Source organism: Streptopelia decaocto (genome assembly GCF_964273445.1).
Source record: "Streptopelia decaocto genome assembly, chromosome: Z".
Taxonomy (NCBI): Eukaryota; Metazoa; Chordata; class Aves; order Columbiformes; family Columbidae; genus Streptopelia; species Streptopelia decaocto.
The window spans coordinates 61,324,465-61,351,293 of NC_138657.1; the positions used below are offsets into that span (position 1 = coordinate 61,324,465).

The 26,829-nt window shown below is 34.9% G+C and overlaps 1 protein-coding gene across 4 annotated transcripts in view; it reads right to left on the reverse strand.

The window, feature by feature from the left end:
• NIPBL (NIPBL cohesin loading factor) overlaps positions 1–26,829 on the reverse strand; it is a 150,462-nt gene that overhangs the window by 60,240 nt on the left and 63,393 nt on the right. For 3 of the 4 annotated variants that reach the window (XM_082074256.1, XM_082074260.1, XM_082074257.1), the window contains exons 5-9: positions 22,598–22,697; positions 21,037–21,188; positions 19,887–20,047; positions 15,954–16,047; positions 6,363–6,995 (exon numbers count right to left, since the gene is read on the reverse strand). In XM_082074256.1, the coding sequence (XP_081930382.1) occupies positions 6,363–6,995; positions 15,954–16,047; positions 19,887–20,047; positions 21,037–21,188; positions 22,598–22,697 (1,140 nt within the window). The remainder of the gene's footprint in view (positions 1–6,362; positions 6,996–15,953; positions 16,048–19,886; positions 20,048–21,036; positions 21,189–22,597; positions 22,698–26,829) is intronic. The other variant, XM_082074258.1, reaches the window with a different exon arrangement.

Below are 26,829 nucleotides of genomic sequence, written 5' to 3' on the forward strand. Positions count from 1 at the left end.
ACCTTCAATTAACTAGATTAACATTTACACTGCATGGTAACAAATAAAAGGTCTGTGTCTTCTTAGGCTGATGTCAAGAGTAATCTTAGTGACTATGAACTACAGAAATGCTGGGCTTAAACTCTTAAGAAAGTTTATTACTTATACACACTATTTCTTTAGCAAGATTTAAATTCATTATACAGAAGTGACTGTCACAGAACAAAATGAAGTCATTACTAGGTAAGAAATATTAAAAACACCCATCAATCTAGCAGAGACAATCAGGGCCATACACTACCTTCAATTTATATTTAATTTTCTAACCTTAGTTTATGCTACAGATTTAAAAAAAAACAAACCACAAAACAAACAAAAAAACCCAAAAACCAAACCAAACCAAAAAAACCCCACAAAAATCAAGAAAACACCAAAACCTCCTTACCAAACTGGTAGGTTTTAGTTGTTTTCTATACCTGCTGACAAGAGCAGGTTGTCTGCACTACCCTCCATAAAGCACAGCCTGCGATAAACAGGGGAATTTGATTTCATGTTACACAGGCGCACCAAAACAAAGTAAATGCCATTAAAAATACACCTCTACTGTTTTTTTAAACCTGTTTTTCATTCAATCAGTATTTCATTCTTTATATAAAATAGAAAATAATGTAATTTTTTCTAGATAGATAGATAGAAATATTGCAACACTTCATTGCAATTTCTCTAGATTGCAGAGGAATTTCTTCCCCTTTTCTTAAAACACATCTGAAAACACACACACACACACACACGCACAAATCTTGCAAAGCTGCTTTTTTCTTGGGAAAGCTATGTGAGGTGCCAGTTTCATCATTCATGTCACACTATGAAAAAACAGACCTAATAAAAATTCATATACACAAAATACCCCATACATAATACTCACATCGTCCTACTACATAGGGCTACAGTGTAAAATATTAAATTATTGTATCATTTAATCTTCTGGTGTTAGAGACTGTAATCTTCTTCAAGATTACTACACAAATGAATACACTTGTAGATCCATTTTTAAGGACATAAAATCCCTATAGCATATTTTTTAAATGAATGCCAATATACTAGTTATAATTCCATGTTCTGTCATTTCTTTAATTGGCTACATAAAATCAGACAAACTATCAATTCTTAGTGTTCTTATCTTAGTTTCCTCTTTGGGGAACTTTTGAGGGGAGATCACTAATGGAGAGAAAGGGATAGGAACTGGATAAGAACTTAAAAGGTAAGAGAAAAAGGTTACTTACCTATAACTGTAGTTTTGAGAGTTTTGCTCCGGCAGATTCACACTCCTGGGATGTGTGTCTCTGCTGCTATGGGCTTGGAACAAACTAAAAAAGAAGGGCCCACAGCAGGCATCCAAATGCCCCCTAACTGATCCAATTATTGGAAATTAAGTTATTACAGCTTCACTTCTTCCTAATTCAAAGAATCCACAGTAAGATTCCAAAGAAGTGGGTAAAATGGATCCTCAGAGACAAAATATATAGAGGAAAAAAACCACAGATACGAGTAGGTTTGTCTCATTTTAAAAACGACTCTAAAGATTTAAGTTTAAAAAAAAATATTAGCCTCCCAACGAAATGGTTAGTGATTAATGATTTCATTACTCTTCTCACAAACTCCAGAGAACAGTGCCCTTTTACAAGTAAAAGTAGAACTCCTTAATCTGTTAAGACAGGTGCTTAATATGAAAGTGTCTTTGAAGTAGTGTAAAACGTACCAGTGAATACATGATAGTATGTATGAAAGAGTTCAAATTAAAATTTAACAATCTGAATAAAATTAAAAAACTAAAGCAATTTGAGAAAGAGTCTCTGAAAATAGGATGGGTTATTTTCTATTTTTTTAAGTAATTTTCAAGGTTTTCTTCCCTCTTCCTCTTCCTAGATAACTCAGAGCTCCTGTTAATATTTGTATCTTAACTATTTTTGATTCACAGTATGTGGCATTTTTAGAAAAACATGAAAGTTCTTGAGCTCAACTCAAACCTGAAAATTAATTCAGTAGCAGGTCTAAATCTTGAATAATAAAAAGAGTTTAATGTAGGAAAGGTTTAAACTGAAACTGACTGACTAGCTTTGAACTACTTCACTATAGACAAAAATAACTGACTTGCATCTGAACAGTGGCAAAGCAAGAGTTAAGGCAAAGAACTGAGGTTACCAAAATGAAATTTATCCCTCAGCATCCCTTCCCAGAGCCAAACAAGAACGGGGCGGGGAGGGCGGGGTGGGAAAGAAGATTCCTGAGAAAAACAGAAACATAATTTTCTAAAACTCAACAGGATTTCCTGTATTTTCTTGGAGTAGTCAACTTTAAAATGTGAACAAAGCACAATTTCAGTTAAGTGAACAAAATACATTCGGAATATGAACCTCTCCCTGTTTCTTAAGTATTCAACAGCACCAAGTACTACAGGAAATATGACTACTGATGGTGATGAGAAGAAAGTGTGCATGAAGCTTCCTTACCTTTCTAAAGGGATTATATAATCAATATATCATGATGCACGTAAGCAGAGGATGGTTCACTTGTTGACTGTTGTGGAAAAATACAATTCCTTTTCTGTATTAGCCCTTCTGAATAACTTTTTTCCAACTCAGATAAAGTGATTCTTTATAAATACTAGTTGGATCTATCTGTAGAACTACACATCCTTTCCAAAGAGAATATATTATCTAGTGTTGATCGACAGTTTGTATCTGATGAGAGTACAGAGGCAACTGTGAGGGGGCAATGACAACTGAAGATCTGAGGCATGCCACATTCCATGGACTTATTTATCTGTTCTGAGGCTATTAAACATAACAGATGTATCAGAAGGTACCATTTTGTGCCAAGTGTCTTGATCTCCAAGATCTCCAACTATTTCTTTCCTTAACAGATACAGACAAATTACTTGCAAAATTAATCAACAGAAAGAGACTTCATTGATGGAAGAAGTAGGAAGAGGAGATAGACTATTGTCCTCCCACACAGAGGACAAAGATGAAACCAGCTTTTTCAAACTTTACATCTATCATGATGAAAAGACCACATAATCCACTGAATTCAAGATCCAAATAGACCAAAAGGATAGAATTATAAAAACAGAGTTCTGAAAAACACTCAGATGTGAGGTAAAGATTCATATTATAAAGTTTCTCCTCGTGCATATCTGACATATGTTAGGACAAATATATCAGATTTTGCATTAGTGATTTTTGCACTAAGAATTTATTTTTCAGAAGGCAAAAGCATGACAATCAGGTTCCAGAAAGCTATGCTGCTCTTCAAAGAAGGTTCTTCTGCTAAACCCCATGTTAGTTTCACCTCTGAAACAGAGACTGCTTCCCACTTTGAGAGGCTTTGTTTGGTGGAAGCTAAATGTTTTAACTGCTTTGTTAGAATTAAGGATTTATTAAGAAAAGTTCTGTAATTACCAAATGCCTCCAGATCCCGATTTCCCACCTGTACCAAGCATTATAAAAGGAATTCAGCATTATAAAAAACAAACAAACAAACCAAACCAAAACAACAACAAAAATCTTAGCATTGCCTTAGGCAAATGTAGCAGTTGTGTAATTTTTAGCAAGAACTCCCCAAAAAATATCTCTGCCTCTCCTCTGGAATAAAAAGTTCTACCACACTACTGGTTCCTCAGACAGAACATGTCATATCATCCGAAGCCTTAAAAGGAAAGCATCTGAAAACCTTTGATGAAGTGCAGTACAACAGAGATTTCATGTCTGGGGTAGACAAAAAAAACTACAGCAGAGACCACTAATCTTCTACGAAAACCTGTGAGTACAAATCTACTCAAAGTAATTTATGGAAGACAACATCTGCCTACACAGAAAGTGTAATGTCACTAATATGTATTCCCATGCCTTACTTACAAAAGCAGTAAAGATGCTTTCATGCAGATTTTAGCATGTGCTGGCAATTCGAGTAAGTTCTCTAGCGGGATGCTTGCTCTTGTACAGCATTAGCTACCACTATGCATTCCCACCCTATTTAGTCTGAGTACATGCTACAGTCACACTATTTTTTTTGAAATAACGTGATCAAAATTTACAGTATATGTACTAAAATGCATAAATGTCAGACTTCTGCATAAATATAGGATGCGGCTTTGCAAAAATGAATAACGTATTAGGAGTTACTGGATGTGTTTCTAACATAGATATTCCCATAGGAAGAATAAAGGAAGCTTCCTCCTGAAGTCACACCAAACCAAACAGCTATAATGAGAACAACCCCAGAGTGCATCAACTTCTTGATATAGTACAAATTTACAAGCCATGACAAAAGTATAACTGAAAAATAAGAACCACGTGCTTCCAAAGACACAACTCTTCAGGAAATCTGCCCAAAACTGCTAAAAATCCTTCTACTCAATACCATTAATTCCTGGCTAAAACCTCAGTGAAAAGAGCTGGTTTCCAGCATACGGGCAATGTAAGTTGAATAAATAGTGATGATTAGTCCCAATATTATACAGCAGCTCTTGCACCTGATTCATTACAATTGGAGGAACTCAGAAAGAACTGAGACCTGGCAGAGGATGGAGGTACAAGGGAATCATAAGTTTGGAATCCTTATTTGGGAAGATGGTTATTACACAGTAGTGAAGGGGAGAGATTACACTCTAAAAATCACTCCTTTCCTCCAAAAGAAACAATTCAGAGTTTATCTGTGTCTATGTAATTAAGGCAAACAAACTCTACAACTAATGTTCAACATCTCCTGAAAGCCATAACAAAAGAGAAATCATGTTTTAGTCTTGTTCTAAGTGTTTGAAGGCTGCTATACACCATCAAAAATGCACTGTGTTTTTCCAGATGCTTCTCAGCTAAAATATGCTGGAGATTCTACTCACAATGTATCAATATAGAAGTAGCTTTTGAAGTACTAGGAGACAAACCACAAGTTTTCCATTAATAAATTTAGAATTAGTAGAAGAGATGTAAGCAAAGTAACAAATTCCCCACTTCATTACATCAAAATTTAAGACAAAGATCTATTTTGAGGTGATCACACATTTTCTTCATCTATTCATAAAAAAGGTTTCCTAGAAAGACTTGATTTAGTTTACCAAATAAGAAACATCTAAGAAGTTAAGCCTTTTACTAACTGCAACAACCACATTTACAAACAAACACACAAACACTCTCTCTTCACCTTCCCCTTCACTCCCCACCCCAGCATACTTAAAAAAAAATTGTTGAATAGGGAGAAAAATTGTGCTCTTTCTGCTGATTAAATACCCAAACTGTACGTAAATTCAGTTGTGTCCACATAAATGTGCAAAATTGAAAACTTTTTCCTATGAACTTTCAAAATAAGAATTTATGCTGTTTTCCACTGAACAACATTTTTCTTGGGAGTATCTCATAAATCAGCATTATGCTATAGAAGACTTTTTTTCTCAGAAGTTAAACACAGTGCAGAAGAAGCTTCTGAAAAATACTTATGTTAACCTATTAGTATCTAATATATAAAATACATCTTCTCTTCAAGACTTACATGGGACTTTGCACTTACTTTTGAGATTTCTGAAGCCTAAGACCTTCAAACCAGTTACCAACAGAGAAAAGTACAAAACAAAACAAACTCAAAGATGATAGATTAAATGAAATCAGTTAAGATGTTCAGTATAGCTACTGAAATGAAAACACTTTAGATGCTAATCTGGTTCTGTGCTAGAGACCATACAGATACATGGTAGTACTCTAAAGTTTCTAATGTCTACATAATAATAAATATCCAGTTAAACAGACAATGGAGACAACATAGTAGTATGTATTACCCAACCATTATACTGCCTTTAAAAGAACAGATATGATTTTGATCTAATACCTCCTTCACATTAAGTTCAAATGGGAATATGAATAGAAATGGGATAAAGGAGTTTGCCTGTATTTTCTCAAATCAGGCAACATGAGTAGTTAATTCATAATTCTAATACCAATACTTATTACAAATTTTGACTCATGGTACTTCTGGGATTTTAGACACTATAAACCATGTCAACTGTACTTCAACCAGTCACGTGGTTCAAAATAAGAGTAGCTTAAAAAGAATTTTGAAACAGAAGAGCTTCAATTTCCACCCATCAAGACCCCAAATAAAGAATAACAGATATTAAAAGTATGCATATATGGGAGATCACAGTTCATTGCTGGAGGGGAATGGAGGTGAATGTTGTAGAAGAACCTATACTGAATAAACAGATTTGAATTATGTGACAGTGACAGGAAGCTTTTACAGATATAGATATATATATATATATATGGGGTTTATATGCATATATATATTTATATAATATATATAGTGTATAAACACACACACAATCCTTTTACCTTTATCTTGCACTTCTTTTGAAAATCGCTCCCTTTCAATAGCTGATTCACGTTCTATCCGCTCAATTTCAGCCAATGCATCCAATTCTACTTCATCATATGACGTTATAGTTCCTTGTTGCGAAACCTGTTGTTGTGTCTGTACCACAGGAGTCTGAGGTTGTTTTGCAGCAACTGAAGTGTTCTGTTGTAAAACAGGCACTTGTTGTGCCTGAAGGAAAGCTGTCTGTTCATGCTGCGGCAAACACTGAGCAGCGTTTAGTGGGCGGTTAACATCCTGTGGAGTAACGGGTGTTTTAGAAGTCTGTCCTGGGTACTGCACATTAAAAGGAATATCACCCTCTGACACACTGCTGTTTTCCAAACCAGAAAGCATATCATCCTGCTGGTCCATATCCGAAGATCTTACACGAGAGAGTCTTAATGTAAGCTTAGTGGAGTCCTTGGAAGGAGAGCTAATGATATCATACATTGCAGCTTTTTCAGTCTGGTCTTTTTCATCCTTGCCTAACTTCATTTTCTTTTGTTTCTTTTGCTTTCTTTCTGGAGAATCTAACAGTATGTCTGGGGGAACATCTCTAGGTGATGAATAAGGTGGAGGCTGAGATTGTTGGATTAAAGGTTGTCTTGATCCTAGAATAATAATTCAGAAAAACTGAAGAGTTATGTTGTTTCAGGTTTATATAAAAACACACTAAACATAACCTACATAATTTTAATGTGTATTTCTATATATATCTGTGTTCACAAAAGGGCTAAATAAGATTGGTAGGAAGCACATCATTCCTAGATCAAGATGTAACCCAGATAGTTGTGGTGTTTTTCCTAGGAATTTTAGCAGTCCGCTGCAGGTAGAGAAGGGATCATTTCAGAGAAGATGGAACAAAAAAGTCCACCACCAAAAAAGAACACATAAAAAACAGTACCTGCATGTTTAGAATATCAACTATTAGAAAATGGTCAATGAAAGCAAATTGACTACAGAAAAAGGAAAGATCAAAAGGATTCTTAATAAGGCCCAGTGATGAAGACTTAGTGATCAGTGCATAGGCATTAGCCATTTCAGCCACACATTTTTAATTAAAGAAAAAAAATACCAAAACATACAGTCCTTAATGTTAATTCTGACAGTTCATTTTTGACTTAAAAAAAAATATATATATATTTTAGGTAAACTTATTCCAACCTCCCCCACTCACTACTATCTAGAAAACACTAATTGTCTTAGGCAAGAAATGGTAGAAAAATGCCTTATCTCCCCCATTCTTCGTATTTTTTTAAAACATATGAATTTTTACTTCTGCATGCATTCATTACAAGCTTTCAGTGTATCTAGAGAAATTTTTTAAAGAGGACATTTTTAATTAAGAACATTCTCCAATTAATCACAACTAAAATTTTTGTTCCTCAAATTAAACCAGCTCCCCATAACTGTCAGCCCAGAAAGCTCTGAAAAACAGGGAAGCTTTTCAACCTGTCCCAATTATAATTTTGAGCTATAATTTTTGGCTTAAAAAGGAATACTGGGTGAAGGGGAGGGTGTCGTGGTGGCGAAGAAAAGCCTGTTGCCTGGACCAATAGGGTCAGCCTCCTCTTGTCAAAGAAAATATTTACCAGGTTCCATCCACCCATTGGGAAACACTGGTCCTCGGAAAGCAGTGACTGAGATTATTATTATTTCCTCTTGCTCAGGTCATCATAGGTCAGTACTTTTAACAACAATCAAAAAAATAATTCGAATACAGGTGCCCATACACTTCCCTCAAGAAACACCATTAAACAAGAAGCATCTTCATTCTGGAGCTTAATTTTTCAACAGATATTTTAAGAAATATCAAGAATCATTAAGGATTTACTGACCTGTAGATGAAAAAAAGAATGGATACGTCTAGCAAAGGTATTCATATGAAAGATATGCCTTTACTGATGACTTCTTTGCATAGACCACTACACTTATTTTCTCTTTCTAGTACATTCTGTGCAAAGTCCTGTAACTTCCATGTGTAGAGAGCACCATATGAAATGGGTTTATGTCACCTGTTCTTGACCATGAGCAACAAATCCATATTCTGCCAATAACACCCACAACATTGGGAAGGCCTGTTTTGACTCATTCTGATTCTCGAGATCTTTCCACTACTTCACCTCCTCAAATTAGATACCACACTCAACCACCAGTACTGAAGTCCTGGCTAAGGTCTCTCACTTGCCTTTCACCACAGTTGCTATTCTTGTGATGCTCCCTCCCCCACTCCAATTACTGTCTCTTTTGGTAACTTACAAGATTATCTTAGTGTAATGTATACCAGAAATCATTAGCTACCGATTTCTTTTATGGTAACAGCTATCACTCAGGAAATACAAGCTACATTTTTATTTTTACAAACATTAGAAGCAGCTCAGAACTTTTCAAAGACATCTTACTGACATCTTACTCTTGAATTACCTCTTAAATGAATACTTCCGAAGTTGTAACAGTGGAACATTCACTGCTTTGCACAGCTAAACTTTTAATAGAGGACATGGATATGATTCTCCCTTGTCATAAACTTTTATGTAAGTATGACAAGATTGTTCTGATTTGGTATTAATCTGGTATTTGTCATGCTGAAAAATAAAACTGCAGCAAGAGATAAGGTGGTTCTTTTTATCTTTCAGTAGACTTGAGGAGGTCAGAAGGATTTCAGTGCATTCCATTGAACATATTTAGAATCCAGTAAATGAAGAAACAAGTAACGTTTTTCCTCTCCTAGGCAGCACTACGAATAGGTATTTGAAAGTATTTTGCTCCTGAAGGGAATTCCTGAAAGGTGTTCATAGTGAGGCCTATCAGCTGTATTTTAGGAGCACATGTTCTGGCAATAATTTCACATATTTCTGAAACGTTGTCTCTGGCAACAAGGAGGCTTAGAAGCTGCAATGCCTATGTTTTGAGGTGAAAAAAAATTGAAAAAGATGAAGCATTCTGGAACAGTTTCATTCTACCATAGACATTAGCATTTTTGAACAGGTATCACACTCTGAACACGTACCACGTTCTTTTGGATGCTTACACTTCAGAAAAAATGTCACCCACTATACAGCAGGAGTTGTGCCTATTGCTGTTGAAGTCAGTCCGGAATACTACCTATGGGAGAAGGCTTGGGCCATTTGTATCTGCGAACAAAACTCTTGCAAGACTTGTTGATGACAGAAGAAATGTTTTTGTGGAAAAAATTCACAGACGGGCATGTATGATCTGTTTGCTGAACCAGTCAAGATTCCAAGCTTCAGAAGGTTTGTTCTACAAAATGCTCTCAATGTAGTAAATCATACAATGATCTTCGGAAACGGTCTTTGGGAATGAACTGCATTTCAGAATATTATCTTAGAACAGAGAAATACGTAGGCATCGTTTGAGTCTACACCTAGGGCTGTGCAGTAATTCAGGAGGAAAAAAAGTCTGATTTTCTGTAGATGATCTTCCATAGTATCAGCAAAAGAAACACGTGCTATTTCTTGTTATATGGCAGGAATATGTAAAATTTGCAAGATATAAAGAGATTCTCCACTGATTGGGAAGGTCATTGTATCTTTACTGAAGAGCAAATACTGATGGTCAATGAGATAACACCAAACATAGCCAAGAAGCAAGTAACATCAACAGGAAATAAGGCCTCTACAGAGAATAAATACACCCATCAACAATACCTCCATAGTCTTTCAGTAACAGTCATTCTGATCACCCATTACCATCCTGGGACTGGTTTTCTATATTAATTAGTGTTCCTGATGGTTCCAAGTGGTAGGTGGCATTAAGTATGGAACAACTTTCATCAATTGCTGTATCAATTTCTAAACACCTTTCTTCTGTGACTCTTGACTGATTTTTTACCAAATCCTTTATAATGCAAGCAACTATAAAATGCATTGCATTGACAGTGACTCAGCCTTCTTAAAAATGTAAAGTTTTAAATCCACTTCTTGTTTACCCAGTACCTCAGTAAATTGTGTAGCAAACAAATAAGCTCCTGTCCAGGAGACTGCACAAATTACTGCCATCTCTATCTTATGGTTTTTGTCGGCGCGCTTTCTAGTTGCACCACAGTACTCGCACTTTATTTAAGCATTCATGATACTTCCACTGATCATCTTTGCGCCTCTTCAGATGAAAGACTACTTGCCTTTCAAAGCTGATGCACCAATGTCACACAACTGATCACATCCATCATTGTGATCCACATGGTTAAAAAACAACTATTAAGTTAACCAGGAACTTGGGAGTCACATATTTTACAGATTTTTAAAGAATTACTAGCTTTCCACATGTACACCAACAACTTCCAAAGCATCACTCAAAACAGTTTCTTCATATTCCTATAACTCCCTTGAAGGTAGATTCCCAGATGTTGACAGAAAGTCTTTCACTTATCCTATATTTTATTTGCCAAAAGTAGGGTTTCCTATGCATGAAAGCTGGAAAAATCTACTAGTGAATAAACGAGGACTAAGGGCTAATACTTGGTTCACAGCACACTGGGGAGAAACTTTAGGAACGTTCAGGTGCTACGCCTTTTAAAATCCATAGCAAAGTGATCCCTGAGACTCCAGGAACATTATTTAAGTGGGTACCAAATTGTTGTACAAACCTGGACACAGCATTCCAGACCTTTTACTGGAAAAGTCTTTGGAAAGAGAGACTTTAAGGAACACATATGTGTTACACATGGATTATTGGACTTCATAACCAAATAATTACAATGTAAACAAGTTCCCAAAGGCAGAAGCTGGGGAAGAAAGAAAAGAACCACAGCACCCATATTGCATTCTTACTGATGTTTGTCTGTTGGAAAAGCCGACAACCTGGTGATGACAGAACCTGAGGAACACACTACTACCAAAAGATTTTAAGAGACTGCAGTAACAATGTGTAATTGGAAGTGTCCCATTTTTTAAATTTAATATGATCCTATTCACCACTCACATAAATTAAATGTTTTCATGAAAATGGGATCAGATAAATTCACCCTGGAACTCTGGCTAAACCAATCTCAGAACTGGCAATAATCATCCTTAGAATCTGTGCCTCCAGCAGACTCAAAATGGGAAACAGTCCCTTCAAAATGATGGTAAAGGACTGCCCAGGGTACTATACATAGTCTGAATGATTTAAGAAGATACTAGAAGAACAATTTCTCTGTAACAGAGACAATAATAAAGAGGTAGTATTCCAAACTGATATTGTTAAGAACAAGCATCAAAGAAAAAAAAAAAGTATTCTCTAAAGTAGAAGGCTTTGTGGATTAATGAGAACTGAGTGTCACATCTGGACTTCAGCATGGCTTTCTATACACCTTCTCATAATAATTTCACTAACAAGCTGAGGAAGTAAGATCTAAACAAAAATACTGTAAGATTCCAGTATACCCTATTCCAAAATTGTGTCCATAGACTATTAATTATTCTTGGTAAAAATGGATTAAGAGAGTATAGATGAATGAATGCAGCTTTCCAGAGCACTGTCTTAAGAATAGTCATATAAATATTTGTCATTAACAACTTCTTGTGTAACAGAATTAAGAGTGGTTTCTTAATCTAAAGATCATAACAGCTTTTGGTGTTGTCTTAGAGAAAGAGGCACACAACTGCATTTAAAATCAGAATCAAAATTTACAATTGTATTGACTAACTTGAATAATGTTTTGAAAAACAAAAGAAATTCAGTGAGAAGAAGCACCAACTTTTCATTCATCTGAGAAACAACTATTGTAACAACATGAGAGGAAGATAAATAAGCTCTACAGAAAGACGGCAATATGTTCAAACCAAGCTGCAATATGAATCTGAGTTATCAACAAAGAGCAGCTATACTGTCATATACAACAATAGTGTCATACAAAGTTTGTGTACCATACTTTCCTGACAACTCATCCTTTAAAGTCTTCAAATAGAGTCATAGATACATCTTAAGACAGTACAACATCAAGACAAATGCAGACCGATTAGAATTCAGATAAAAACATCAAAGACAATTAGAAGCTCAGAAATTATGACTTATGTAAAGATGATGGGAAGAAACCATGCTGTTCAGTCTGTAGAAGATCAGATTAGTGCAAGACAAGATAATGCTCTTTGATATGTAAATGCTTATAAAAAAAAATGGACATTACTTCTTTTTCCTTGCCCATTGGAAAGAAGTCAAGAAGTGTCATGCCTAATTGCAACAAAAATAATTCAGGCTAAGCATTAGAAGAAAAGGTTGCTAGCACTAAGAATTCGAACAGGTTGCATGACAAGAGTAAGGAAACTCCATTACTGAAATTTACAAAAAAAAAGAAGATAAAAGAAGATGGAATTATCTGGAGTGATACTGGTACAGCTCACTCAACATGAGGCTAAGAAGATGGGAAGTCCCCAAGCCCTTTCCTGCTGTATTTTCTGAAAATCACAGAATCTTCCTCTGAAAATCTTCTCAAGTTTTATACTAGATACAAAGAAATTATTACTTCTTTTGACTAACAAACAATGTTGATATTCATTTCCAAAGAGCATAACTTAAATTAAAATTCAAACGTAAAGGGAGAGCATATGAGAGACAGAGAAGAGCATACATTTGGTGAGGGACAGATTGTATTCACTTTGCACATACTGTTTCAACAGTTTTTGGGAACAATCCCAGCTCCTTTCCCAGAGCTTCAAATGCCTCATGAAAAACTCAGCTTTGGCTGTATTCAGAAGCATCCTTGCATTAAAAAAAAAGAAGACTTGAAGAAAGAACCAAGAATGAAAGTTTGGTTTTGCCCTGTCAGAAAAAAAATCTTTGCATAAATTTCATCCACCTTTCTTTTGAAGGAGAGAGAGTGAGATGATAAATTTTCTTAACAAGTATCTTTGAGAGCACTGAAGTCAGCGCTACAGATTCTAGAAGATTCCTAATCTCCAATATACATTCAGAGATCAAGTGTAGAGGAATCCCTCTGCAGAAGTCCTATAAATCCCTAAGACAATGAAAGTAATATTTCCAAATTATTCAGAAAATAATCAAATACCCATTAACAATTTCTGGAGGGAATATAACTTATCTTAGGAAAAGAATGCAAAATTATATAGCTTCATACCGGTTGCTGCTAGTTCTCACAGGTATTTTCCCAGGAGTTTAGGAAACTGTATGGAAACAGGACTAGAAATTATGTGAACTCTTTAGAAAGCAGTGGGCTAAAAACATTGCAGAAGGATCTCCTTTACACTCATCTTTAGAAGTTGTCTCAGAAAAAATAAAATTCAAAAATAAAATTTAAAAAAAAAAAAAAATCTTTTTTGAGGTTCCAGAACAGTAGAACAAAGTGGAATAGTAGAACAAATGGATAAAGGCTTTTGATGAGTAACCAATCTTGAGTAATGGAACCCACAGAATATTTTTATGATATCAACAAAAGGAAAATACTCCTTGTTAATTTTTCATAGATGAATTAATAAAAATGAAGTTTTCAGAAGTCAGATGTGGTAACAGATGATAGCATGAAAGCAGGGTCACTATTCTGTTTACATAGCTAAAAATAAAAAATCTACATTAAAAAAAAAAAAAAGAAAGTATAAAGACCAGCCTATATAGTCTGCATAAAACTTCAGCTGCTCTGGTACCTTTACTGGAGCAGAAATGAAGCAAAGATTTCTATAACAGAGAAATTTTACCTCACCGAGTAAGCAAATAACCAACCAAAATTAAAAAAATGTAACTTCTTAATCTCTCAAATATTTGCCAGAGTTGCAAGCAGAATTTCCTCTTAATTCAGATTCTGTCAATCAGATGCTATGTTCAGTCTTAAAGTAATTCAAAACTGTGCAACCACATTCTCCAAGTCTCCAAAAGTCCTTGCTACTTCCATGTCAGAAGTACAGAAATACAGTTTACCTGTATCTTTGGTAATTGTCTGAAGTTTCTATATCTTTAAGAAAGCTTATATGCTATAACATCCTTCCTGAGATCTCTGTCTGGACTGATGATGTCTAGTGCCATTCTTTTCATCCTCCCACACAAACAATGAAATATTTTGCTAATTTTCTGTGATCTGTCGACCAAACTTTTAAGGGCCAATTAGAGTAGGAGCAAAAAGCTCAGCATAGACACTTGCTGTTTGTTCATCCCTGGAAAATTATCAGCACAACTTTCACTCAAAATCATAGGCCAAAAAACTCACTGACAAGGATCTCATGTTTCAAGTAACACTGCAATTATCCACATCTCTTCCATATATCACTAAAATATGAAACTAGAGGAAGTAAATGTCTGGCCAGATTCCTGCAGCACCCAGAACTGATTCTCTCTTAATTAATCTCTTCAACAAGGCAAAATGGTAGCAACACTAGTAAAAGTATTTCAGTTGTGTGCTTTGGCAATGGGAAAAATAAAGCTAACATACAGGTAAATAAATCAAAAAGCTCCTCTTGCACTTTTTCAACCTCTCTAAAATGCTGAAACACCACAATCTGAACTGAACAATCAGATTGTTTTCAGAAAAAAAAAAAAACCTGAAAAGGTATCCCTTTAAAATGGGGTTCTGAGACAGGCAATTGAAACAGCAGCAACTTTAATAACTCAGATATTCTTATGGCTGAGTGGTAAACGTGTACCTGAGCAGAAATAACTCAGAGTCACAATGTTGTTAAACTGGTGAGATTGACGAAGAGAAAAAAAACAACTAAATTTAGTGTTCGGCATTTACACAAGTCTCGCAAGCCCTTTATCACAAGACCTCCTGAAAAACTGATGCTTCTGGAATTTCATACATGCATTTCTAACTTGCCACTTCACCCACCTTCGCTCTATTATTGTTTAACATAGTATATGCCTACAGAAGATGAACCACAGAGATCATTTAGTAGTCACAGGATCACAGGATAACTCAGTTAAGAAGGGACCTCCAGAGGTCTTCAGTCTATCCTCATGCTCAAAGGAGGGTGAGCAAGGTCTCATTATGCAGGTTTACCCAGCCTGACCTTGAAAACCTCCAAGGATAGAAAACGCACAGATATTCTGGGCAACCTTTTCCAGTGCTCAACTGTCCTGATAGTGAAAGAATTTTTCCTTAGAACAAGCCAGAAATTCCCATTTCAATTTAAGTCCATTATATGTCATCCTTCCTCTACAACACTGAAAAGCCTCACTCAGGTCTTTCTGATAGTCTCCTATGCTATGTGTATTGAGTTAATTGAGCTGCTTTCTAATTTCATGTTCTTAAAATTTGATTATTGCAATTAAGACAAGCATTGCATGTTAAAACACTTTTGAGCCAGTTAAGAGTTCAATACTCGTAATGCTGCCTTTAAACCATTTCCTATGCAGAGCAACTGAAATCATTCTTACAAAGAATTTAATCCTCATATTGGAAAGGATTTAAAATCCTTCTGTCCTCCATGAATTTGAACTTTGTTTTGAAGGATAGTTAGTCAATTTTTGGACCTTCAGAAATTTTTTCTGGATCAGGGCTCAAACTAATTTTGTAACCAAAATGTAATGACATACTCTCTAGTACTACTTGAATACAAAAGTCAGAAGGAATAACTAAACACCTCTTTAAAATCTTTGTTCTTTAAAATGGGGAAATAGACTACCTTTAAGGGTTCCATCACTTCCAGCTGGAGAGCATACTGACTGTGGTGACCTCAAGGAAAAAGATGCAGCATTTCTTATTGAAGGATCGCCATCCTAAAGTGACAATGATAAAAAAAATTAACATTATGAGGATGAACACTTGGTAAAATAAAGACTGAAATAGTACATATACTGATAAAATGGATTGGACAAAAAGGCATACAAGAAATATTAGAAAAATATTTATTTACATTAAAAACTTCATAATTTAGATTCCTACTAGACTACTATATAGGCAATATTCCAAAGCACAATTAGTCCTAATAAAAATCCATAACCAAAACACGCACGCAAAAATAAACCTATGTACCTGTCTTTTAGCTAAATAAGCACTTTTGATTTACATTAATATTCCATTTAGATTTTTTTTTTTTTATTACAAGCACTCATAGTAAAGAGCTGAAAAGTAGATACATGGCCTCTATACAATACCAACTGAAAGAAATTAAGCATAAAATACAGATTTTTGAAACAAATACCATTTTTTCACTTAACCTACCCTTGAAGCTTATCTACAATGCCATCGTACTTTTACAGTTGAACAAGTAAACTCTTTGTATTTATTTTCTCCAGCACACACACATTAGGACAGAAAAAAATCTCAACCACTCCCATTGTAGCAGCTGAGATAGTTTTGTGTAAAACACAGCTGGAGTGACTTTAGCTTGTTATCTGCTTGTCTCAACAGTTAGACAGGAAATAACTCAATGGCAATATAAAGCACTTTCGCAACATGCAAAACATGTTCTCCTCTCTTCTCATTTTTGCACAGAACAACCTGCTTCGATGGAATTCATAATTTCTGACAAACTTCTTCATAATGTAATACTAATTACAATGCAGGGATTTCTGTGGTTTATCTTTAAAAATGTAAATGTGTCCTTTTTTTATTTCCCTGTCCCCCTTCATTATCCTAAAATTAAATATGAAACCCACTATTCAAATTCCCATTTAATGTTCTACTTGTGTTTTTTATTGCTTTAATGGAGCCCTCTGCTGGTCATGAGTACACTCATTCACTCAATGGTCCAACTAGATTCAAACTTCTATACAATAGTATTTCCCATTTTTAACACTGTTTTTTATACAACAGCTACAGCAATGTTTTGCAAAGAGGAAACTGACAACCAATCTATGAAGAAACAATTTCTATTATTATAAACAAATTGCAAAATGTCTGTTCTTTTAAAGACTAAGTCATACAAAGGAAGATTCCAAAGAACTTATATGGTTACTTAATCTGTTTCTTAATTAAATTGGTTATTACAGTAGCTAATATGCTAACATGGCTCCTATTAAGGTATTTTTTCATATAACTTTTATTCCCCAAACTTGAATTTTATCCTTACTTTTTTTCTTACTTTTATCCTTTCAACCTATTTCAATCCAATTAGTAGAATGTTAAAACGCTCAACTGTAATCATGTCTTTACATGTCTGTATGAAAAAATGCAGCAGCTGGCAGTAAGTTAAAAGGCTAAATTGGCATTTCAAGGAGATAGAAGCCAGCAAAGTACACACTCCCTCAGCCAAATAGCTTAGTTCCACACGCATAGCTGTAAACTAAACAATATAAATGTTACCCCTCGTGAAGACATAGTTCACACTGCTCAGGTAAAAGAAGGAGTTTGAATTTTATAGACTGAAGGTGCTTTCAAGTCAAAGACTATAAATCCATAAGAAACTAGATTTCATCACTCTCAACATCCATGAGCACTTAAAAAGCAATTCTATTAGATTTTTTTTTTCCCACAAGACAATGAAGCTAAAACTCAGGCTGTGCTATTAATTACAGTTATTTTTGCAGCATGCTTACAAAAAAGATTTGTTGCCTCACACAAAGAAAGTCTTATATGCAAAGAAAACTAATATTCAGATTCAAAGCAATAAAAAGAACTGTATCTTAAACATACATGTCGTTACTTTAAGTCAAAGTGAATTAATCTCCTGATGAGTTACTCATTTATCTACTAGACTGAAATTACAGAGTTGATTTTTTTTCCAAACCTGACTTATCTTCTATTTGTAATAGATCTCAAAAAATAACCCCTGATGTTCTAGGAATGCTCTCAAGTCTACCATCATCCTTAAATTGAGGGGTGTACTTGCTGGTTTTGTAGAATCATGTATCACAAATACACAATATCCTGTAACTGTTCACTTTTTTTAAAGCAATAAAATCCTAAAACTAAGAAAAAGAAGAAAAAATAAAGAGTTTAAGTTTTATGATTTAATAACCCTAATTCATTACTATCTTCACAGGTCACACTGCTTCTGAAAAGGCAGCCATGTTATGATTAAACTTGTTATTCATACACAGATGCAAAACTTTAATCCAAATTTGTTAAACTGTTTTCTGAATGATAGCTACTAAAATCAGATTTTAAAGATATAATTACAAATAAAATACATGTAACGCATGTGCTCCATTAAGAAAATGCACAAAGGGATAGAAGTGCAAGTTTACTACTACATTGTACATTCAGTATTTCTCCAATTAAACCAACCAATGAGGGTATGCTTGACGTTTTCATAATTTGTACACTTCAGAAGAGTTTCATTTCTAAGTTTTCATGAACTAGGATGTTGTTCCATTTCTTGGATCACAAAATTAGGGATTAATATGTTTAAATACTTCCTCTTTAAAAAATGTGAATTAAATTATCCTAATATTACCTTTTTCTAAAATCCTGTCTTCAACAACAGCAATATTCTCTTAATAGTGTACCTTTAACATAGCTGGGGTATATACATGTACATTTAGTGCCAAGAACAGCTTCCTGTTTTGAAGAATTTGCGTTGCTGAAGCAGAGACTGAAAAAACATCTGATGATTGTATATTATTATAGATTCCTTCATTACAACACCCTCTTGTTTAAGATACTACTTCTTAGCAAATATTTTTAATCAGCATAATTCTCACATTAAAAAAAAGACTATTAAAACTAATAATTCTTTTGACGTTCTACTGTGTTAATCCTGGCAAGGTATTTAGGTAGCCTGGTGCTAAAGTACACTTGTTGAATATAACACTTTTTACTTCTACAAGCTAATTCAGGAAGACAAGAGTTGCCTACAGTTTTTCTAAGCTAAATAAAACATAAATGCAATCACACACACACACACACACACAAAAAGCCTCCTTGCCACCAGGTTCTGACAAAAGAATACAATTGAAACTTAAGTACTCTCTCCCCTGTTAATAAACTGACTGCCCAACTTGTAAAGAAGAATCCCAACAGGCTTAATCTATGGGATGAGATGCTCATTAAGAAGAAAATTAATTAGCAGTTCAAAAAAATACAGGAGAAAGGTTTTGTTTTGCTTTTTCCCTTCAGATTCAAGCTTTATGAAAGAATTTCTCCCACATTAAATAGATTCACTAGGGGAAAACTTCTTACAAAGAAACCAGGCCATAAAAACACATAATAGACCAGTAAGAAAAAATGTCCATAGCAATTTTTGCCTTTGACAACACTACTTTATTAAGTAGGAGGTTATTCAAATATGTCAAGTCTAATTGATGATTGGAGAGATCTTCAGAGAGACAAGTTAACTATGCATCTATTCAGAATCTTGTATTGTTTGCATCAACATATTGCTAGGGTAGTTGTAGAGACACTTCACATTATGTGAAGATTTTTTTACTTTTCCTAATGTCATCAGAATTAATGTTACGGCTGGTTCCAAACTAAAGAGAGATCTAGAAAAAATTAGATCTCACACATTAAGCTTGCATGGTTGTGTGTACGCATCTGAAATTGAAATATATTTTCAGTGGTTTTACACATCAACAACAAAGTAAAATATTTACTTCTAAGGTAGATGAGCACATAGTTACTTTATCATACTAAATATTTGCTTTATGATAATGAATTGATTTAGGTAACATACATCACTACTTAGTCTGTGCACCATCTGTAGGTAGTCTTCACTTGAGCCATGTCTAGAACTATCAGCATGATGATTAGCTGAATTTCCAGACAACTGACTTGAAACTTTATTTTCATGGAGATTCCTCATCCCAGCTGTGACAATGGGACTGGATACTGAAGCTGAAATACAAAAAATATAAGCAACTATACTGATATATTCACATACTCATTAACTCTTAAAAAGTTTCAGAGAAAACACCGTAATAGTGGATATTAATATGCTGGATGCAAGAGGTCTAGAATCTGAACAAGAATTGGACTTTTTTTATTGAATCCTTTTCCCACAAATACCTTCAATAAAATTAGACAACAATTAGTGGATTTATAACCTAAATTCCATGTACAGATTAGTCAAGCTTCTCTCCACATCTATCCCAATTAGAGTCAGTACATACCCTTACTGGTTATAGAAAACTTTGTTTTCCTCTATATGATTTGTATTCAGTACCTCTAGTAACTTCCAAGGTATTCATGAGACATACAAGATTACATACATAACAGCTATATATATTTTAAGCATAATGCTAAACTTTAAGAACAAACTATTTAAAAGAATCCAATAAGAACTGTACTTATCAACCAAAAAATGCCTAGATACTTTAACAGTGTTCAGGTTGTTCAAGATGGTTTTCAGAAAAGTGAAGAACAAGGAAATACTTTCATTCTGAAGGTCATCTTTGCCAGTTACTGCATACCTTGAGCATAATTCTAGCCAACTGCTTATTTGGCCTTAGCAAAAATGAGGTTTTTGCTAGTACAGACAAACGATGTTCACAGCTAATAAATAAAAGTTTTTAGTTTGTTTTGATGTTTTCTATTGTCATGTATACATGACAACTATGCAAAAGGGGTGTACATAGGGGAGCAATGCCACACAAACAGGTGTTTCGCCTTTTCTTCTTTCATTTTACTTAAAAAAATATAGTATATACTACCACTCCGTACAGCCAGAAAAGCAAAGCTTAAACATACTCCAAAAAATCCTCTGCCAACTCAAAGATTTGTGTGAAGCATGTGACTCCTTTGAAGAAATTAGAAAGCCGTGAAACATACATATCAAGGTAAAGCTGATGTGATATCGGAGAATAAAACAAAGAACACAGAGTTACCTTGTTGCATCTGAGGATGTGGTGTATAACTTGGAGGATGTGAATATGGCATGTATCCTGCAGGACTTTGAGGAGCATATGGACTAGGCACTGGACTGTTCTGTTGTGCCAAGAATCTGTTACCAGAGCTTGTCTGTGGTGGCACAAACCGGCTAAAAATACAAATTAAAAAAGCTTTTAAAAGTTGGAAAAGCAAACGTAGACAAATATATCATTTCTTCTGGAATGTTGTCCATTCAGATCATTAGTTTCTTGAAGATACAAAATTCCAACACAATCAAGAATCTCCCTCAAAAGCAGTATTTTAAACTATCAATACCTTCCGAAATTCAGTTATTACTTAAGAGTCATAGCTTAGGTACTGCATTAGAAAAAGGAAAGAACAGATTAATAACCATTCATAAGACCCCCACATCAAGGGAAATGAAACACTGACACAAGAATCTACTAAAATAAGATCTGCAGTTTCCAAAAGTTAATCCTAGAAGTCTGAATTAAAGTGACAGCTAAGTTTTAATTAACAACTAGGTCACTAGGATTAACAAGGAGCCTTGTACTCTAAACATGATTTTTCCAGCAAGATTTTAATTATAACTTACATTCTTATAAATGTAAATCAAATAAACACTTCAGAAAGTAGATTACATGCTTTCACAACCCTCAGTTCTAGATAGCAACTCTATTAAAGTAAGCTTCTATAGAAAGAAATGGCAAAGTATTTAACACAAAAATTTTGCAAGGATTTTGAGAAGACTTTTTAATATTCATTGTAATGTTCATAATTCAGAAAACCTTCTTCAACATCCCTTTTAGATATAAAGGTAGAAAGGTGCAGATACAGAGCATTTAATCTGCTAAAACAGAGTAACGTGAAGTGAAATAAGTTTATTTTATAATGATATTATAGATGAAATCTGTTAAAGCCCAATAACTGCATTGAAACTACATGCAGAACTCTTTATTCTAGAGTATTTTATTATATTAATTAAGGCCTGGATTACAGGTACATGCTACCTGCCGACACTTGAAAGTTTAAAAAATAACCAGAAAGTTGACAAGGATTCTGCTGGAAGACTGGCCAAATTACTTGGCCTATCCTCCTCTGAGTTGCCATTTGTATAACTGTTACAGCAGTACTCCATGCCTTCACAAGCATTCTTTCCCACCTTCTTGTCACATTGGCACTGGTACACGTGCTTGAACACTTTAGCCTCTTCTCTCCTATCCCATGCCACGAGCCACAGCCCCTGCCACAGGCAGAAAACAGAAGGGTGGCAGGAGGCAGGGGAGTCCTTAAGCAGGAAAGAAAGTTTGCAAAAATTTTGGGAGGGAAAGAAAGTAGAGAATCATGACTAATCCTCAGAATACAAGGATTAATTCACAGAAAAAAATATGTTTATTTAACAGCTGAAGAAACTCACTCTGCTGTCAGACAAATGTAAAATTTGTCTTGACAGTGATCACCTTCCACCCACATATTTGCAACATGAATTGACTGTCACCATAGGAAGAATTTGCACTTTGCTGACTCTCTCACCCCATTTAAAAGAAAGTGTTTTACCTGGAAGGGCTATGTGAGATAGTGGTTTGTTGATAATTGGAAGATGCAGGACTACCACGCATGGAATTCTGAGAAATATTAAACTGTGACATCATCATCCCTATTAAAAAGAAGATAGTCGCATTACTTCACACACATTTCCTTTTTAATCAGTGAAATCTCATTTCAGCAATTATTATATTCAAAGAGATTATAAACTTTATAGACACTATCATCATCTGCTTGCAACTCTCAGAAAAATTAAAAATTATCAATTCCATGTAAGTTGTCCATTTTACATCATGACATAAAAAAGTGTTAATTCAGTTGTAAATATTAATAGTAGTTCCTTTCTTTGTTCCTTAGGGCTTCCAAAGCCCAAACCTACTAGCAAATAGAACCATTTTATAACAGGACATATATTCCATACCCCAGCCTGGTGTGTACAGTACTTACTGTGTCAATAAGTAAGAGATTTGGAAACTTCACAAGTCAGAAGAACACAGAAACTTATCTCCCATTTTTAGAGCAAGTACAGCAAACAATCACCTTGGGATGAATGCTTCAAGATATTCTCCTGGCTCCCATAATGCCTTAGTGGTTGCTTTCTACTAAAGGACAAAAGCTTTCTATTCCACAGCCACTACACTTACAAGGAATGTTATTAAAACATTTCAATCGCAAAGCAGAACCAATACCCCAACTGTAGGCTCCCACAGCCTTTAGATCTCCACAGTCGCGCTTTGAAAATTCAGGAGTGGTACTAGTTGGCAAGTCGCAAGTACCAATGTGCTTGAAATGAGCTAATTTAAGAGGCATTTGGACAACACCTTTAATAATTTACTTGAATTTTTGGTCAGCCCTGACGGGGTTAGGCAGTTGGACCAGAGGATCACTGTAGGTCCCTTCCAACTGAAACAGTCTGTCCTGTTCTAATTCACATCATTATTAGGGAGAACTTAAAGGAATCCTTTCTTTCCTCTCTTCAATAGAGGTACAAAGAATTCTTGAATAACAGCATGACACTGGAAATTGAAATGATGCAGAAACATAAAAACTCAGACAAACTTTAAGATATTTTAATGACAGAGCTGAATGTCTTGCAGCTAAACGTGTCAGAATTCATGTGAAAGCTGCTTGGGAAGTCACAAGCGATCCATAGCTGTAGGTAAAAGCACATCAGTGCTACAAATATTTTAAACCAAAGGTTAGACAGAGGGCTGACAGAAGTCCCCCATGCAGAATGTTTGGGAGCTGTCAATCCTTGAACCACTATCACTGAATTCAATTACTGCAATGTTCATACAAGTAAAGCTAGTTTCAGAAATCCTCCTTGTCACCCTTTTTCTCTTCCCCTCTCCCTAGCAGAGAAGAGATATGATAATCCCTCAGGAATGCAGCCATTACTGCCTCCTGGTAGGTGTGAAGTGCTGCATTCCACGTATGTGTGCACACCAAAACTAGCCTAGAATAGAAGTGAAACTCCATGTTGTGCTGGAAAAAAAAAAAAAAAAAATCAGAGATCTTCATACTTCAATAAAGAGCACATTTCACTGTCCTGAGTAACAGAAGGGGACTCCTCAACTCCTGCAAGATTTGTGTAAATGGACACTGGTTGCCTTGCATAGAGGCAACTGAAGAGGAAAGTCCAGGAGTTTTGTGTTGAAGGCAGCATCCAGCAGGCCACTGTCCACTCACCTCTCCCTGCCACTCTCAAGGAAGCTAGGTATGATATTTCAGTCATACTACTAACCCTTAACATTCAGGTACTGAAAGCTGAAGAATGTGCCTGTACAGGCATGAACTGTGAGACTAAGTTTCATTTTATGCTTAAAACACAGACTACACTTTAAAAATAGTTTTAAAATACATCTATTTCCTCCTGCCTACATTTAAAGCATGTTTCGAACCACAAATGTGGTAGTTTTTTGTTTCCAAAAGTAACAGAAATGAATAATTTTTTTAACGGCACTTAAAAACCCATAAAACTTATTCTGTGACAGACAGCTCTCACTTCTCTCTCTCTGTTGAGGTAGGTGTGCAACATGGGAGGCTCAATCTACGTAACTTAAAAGAAAAAAGAAAATAAATAAATAATCAACCAAAACAAAAAAAAAATCACCAACAGTAAAAACAGTGTATCCAAAGTTTCCAAACAGATAACAAGTATGCCTGATAATGATAATGAAAGAAGTAAAAATAAGCCAACATTTAGTTTGAAGAGGACTTGAAATTAGTCTGTGGCCATTAGCACTAAAATATCTTTTTGTACATTTTTATATTGTTGTGACATCACTAAGCAGCAGATTTATGGCTTCCATGTGTATTTCCATACCTTAAATATTTAAGAATCTCTTGAATGTAACCTTATGTTCAGGTTTAAGAAAAAGTCATCCTAGTAGTAACATTACTAGAATGATTTTACTTAACACATACTCCTAGTCTTGACTACAACTTTTTTGCTTGGAAAACAGTGATATGTATAAACGTATTTTATCAATCCCACTAAATGCCAAAGAATGTGCTACATCACAGATTGAGGCCACAGAAGAAATCTTGTATGATTTAACTGTATTACAGCATTATGCATGCTTAAGATAACTGCTCACCAACAGGTGATTTTTCAGTTATCAAACCTGTATGTCTGCAAAGTTGTTCCCTTTTACAAACACACTTGCACTTGACTCCTTGTATAAATGAAAATAATTACACAAGAAATTGACGTTATTGAAAGATGCTTAAGATCTTAATGCCCCAAAATCCACAAGTTCTGATAAATAGCTTAAAGTAAGTATTAAGTCTTTTCTGAACCCTAAGCGATGCTATGAATACTGACCTATTGCAATATACTATTTTAGCTGATATTCCAACACATATTTGCTGAAAGACACAGACAAAACACTGAGAGGAAAAAGTGCAAAAATTATAAAGAAAACTGAAACTAAATAATATCTTAATTTTAAATAAATAATTACAAAGAAATACACTTCAATCATCTACTACAAGATGCAAGACAGATGTAGTTGCAAGATGGCACCCATAACCTTCTATGTCATGTGATGAAAAGTTCTAAAATAAAATTAACATTTTGCCCTTTGTACAACATTAGGCCTGATGCTGCATGGTGATTTGACTCAGTGTATTCAGACAACCTGGTAACAGAAAACAGACTGAAAAATCTAAGTAAAAATCTAATCTAAAAACCTAAGCTTTCATAAGAATTGAAAACAGACTATTTAGCTTTCTGAAGATGTCTTTATTTCCTGACAAACTCTGTTGAACCTAGAATTTTATTCTGTGTTTAATGTAATTTTTTAGCCAGGTGATACTCCTGCTCTTGCATCAAAAATGAAGGCTAGGAGAAATCAGTTTGAGTTCTCTCTGTCTACAGTAATGCTGGAACTGACACTCAAGGGATCATGGTGCAGAGACCCATGCCAGGCTGAGTAAACAGACAGGGGGGATCCTGCTGCCCTCGCTCCTTCTCAGTTGTGGGTATTACAAATATGGGGTCACAGTACCTAGCACTGATTTCACCATATGCTGGACTCAAAGGTGGAAGGGCAACATTCAGAAGGAAGACAGTAAGAACAGCAGAAGACATGAATTTGAAACACTAGAAAAGAGCCTAATTTCATTCTTCTATACCTATGCTTTTCTCCTCTTGCCCCTTTCTTTCCACCTTTCAGATTTCACACTTACTTTCCAATGCTTGTACTGGTACAAGCATTTATAACAACGTAAAATAAAATTAAATATTTGAGATAATTTTAAAGTCTGATATCTTCTGGTTCTCTGAAACCCCTCTGTTAATTTTACTAAAATAACACCAACCATTATTTTAAGTTTCATGTTGAATTATCTTTTATTCTGAACTAATAACTTCCTCCAAGCACAGGCCAAACCATACTTACTAAAGACAGAGGTGCTTTTATTTCATTAAGGATTATTCTTAACCTACTGAATCAAGGTACAAAAGCATTTCTCCTTGTAAAGCACATGAAGAGCAAAAATTAGAAAGAAATTAACTTGCTTTCTCTTTCTTTCAAAAACCTCCGTTGGAACAGATAATTTCAAAAACGATGTCTCCTTTTTGCACTGGCAAAAATTATTCTACTTTATGAAACTGGTGGAAAACTCTAATTCGAATACAAATATTCTTTTGGACCACTCTGCAAACTGGCAGAACAATCACAACTCTTCCCACAGCTGGAAAAATCATAGTCCCCCCCCAGCTACCACCAAACACAGAA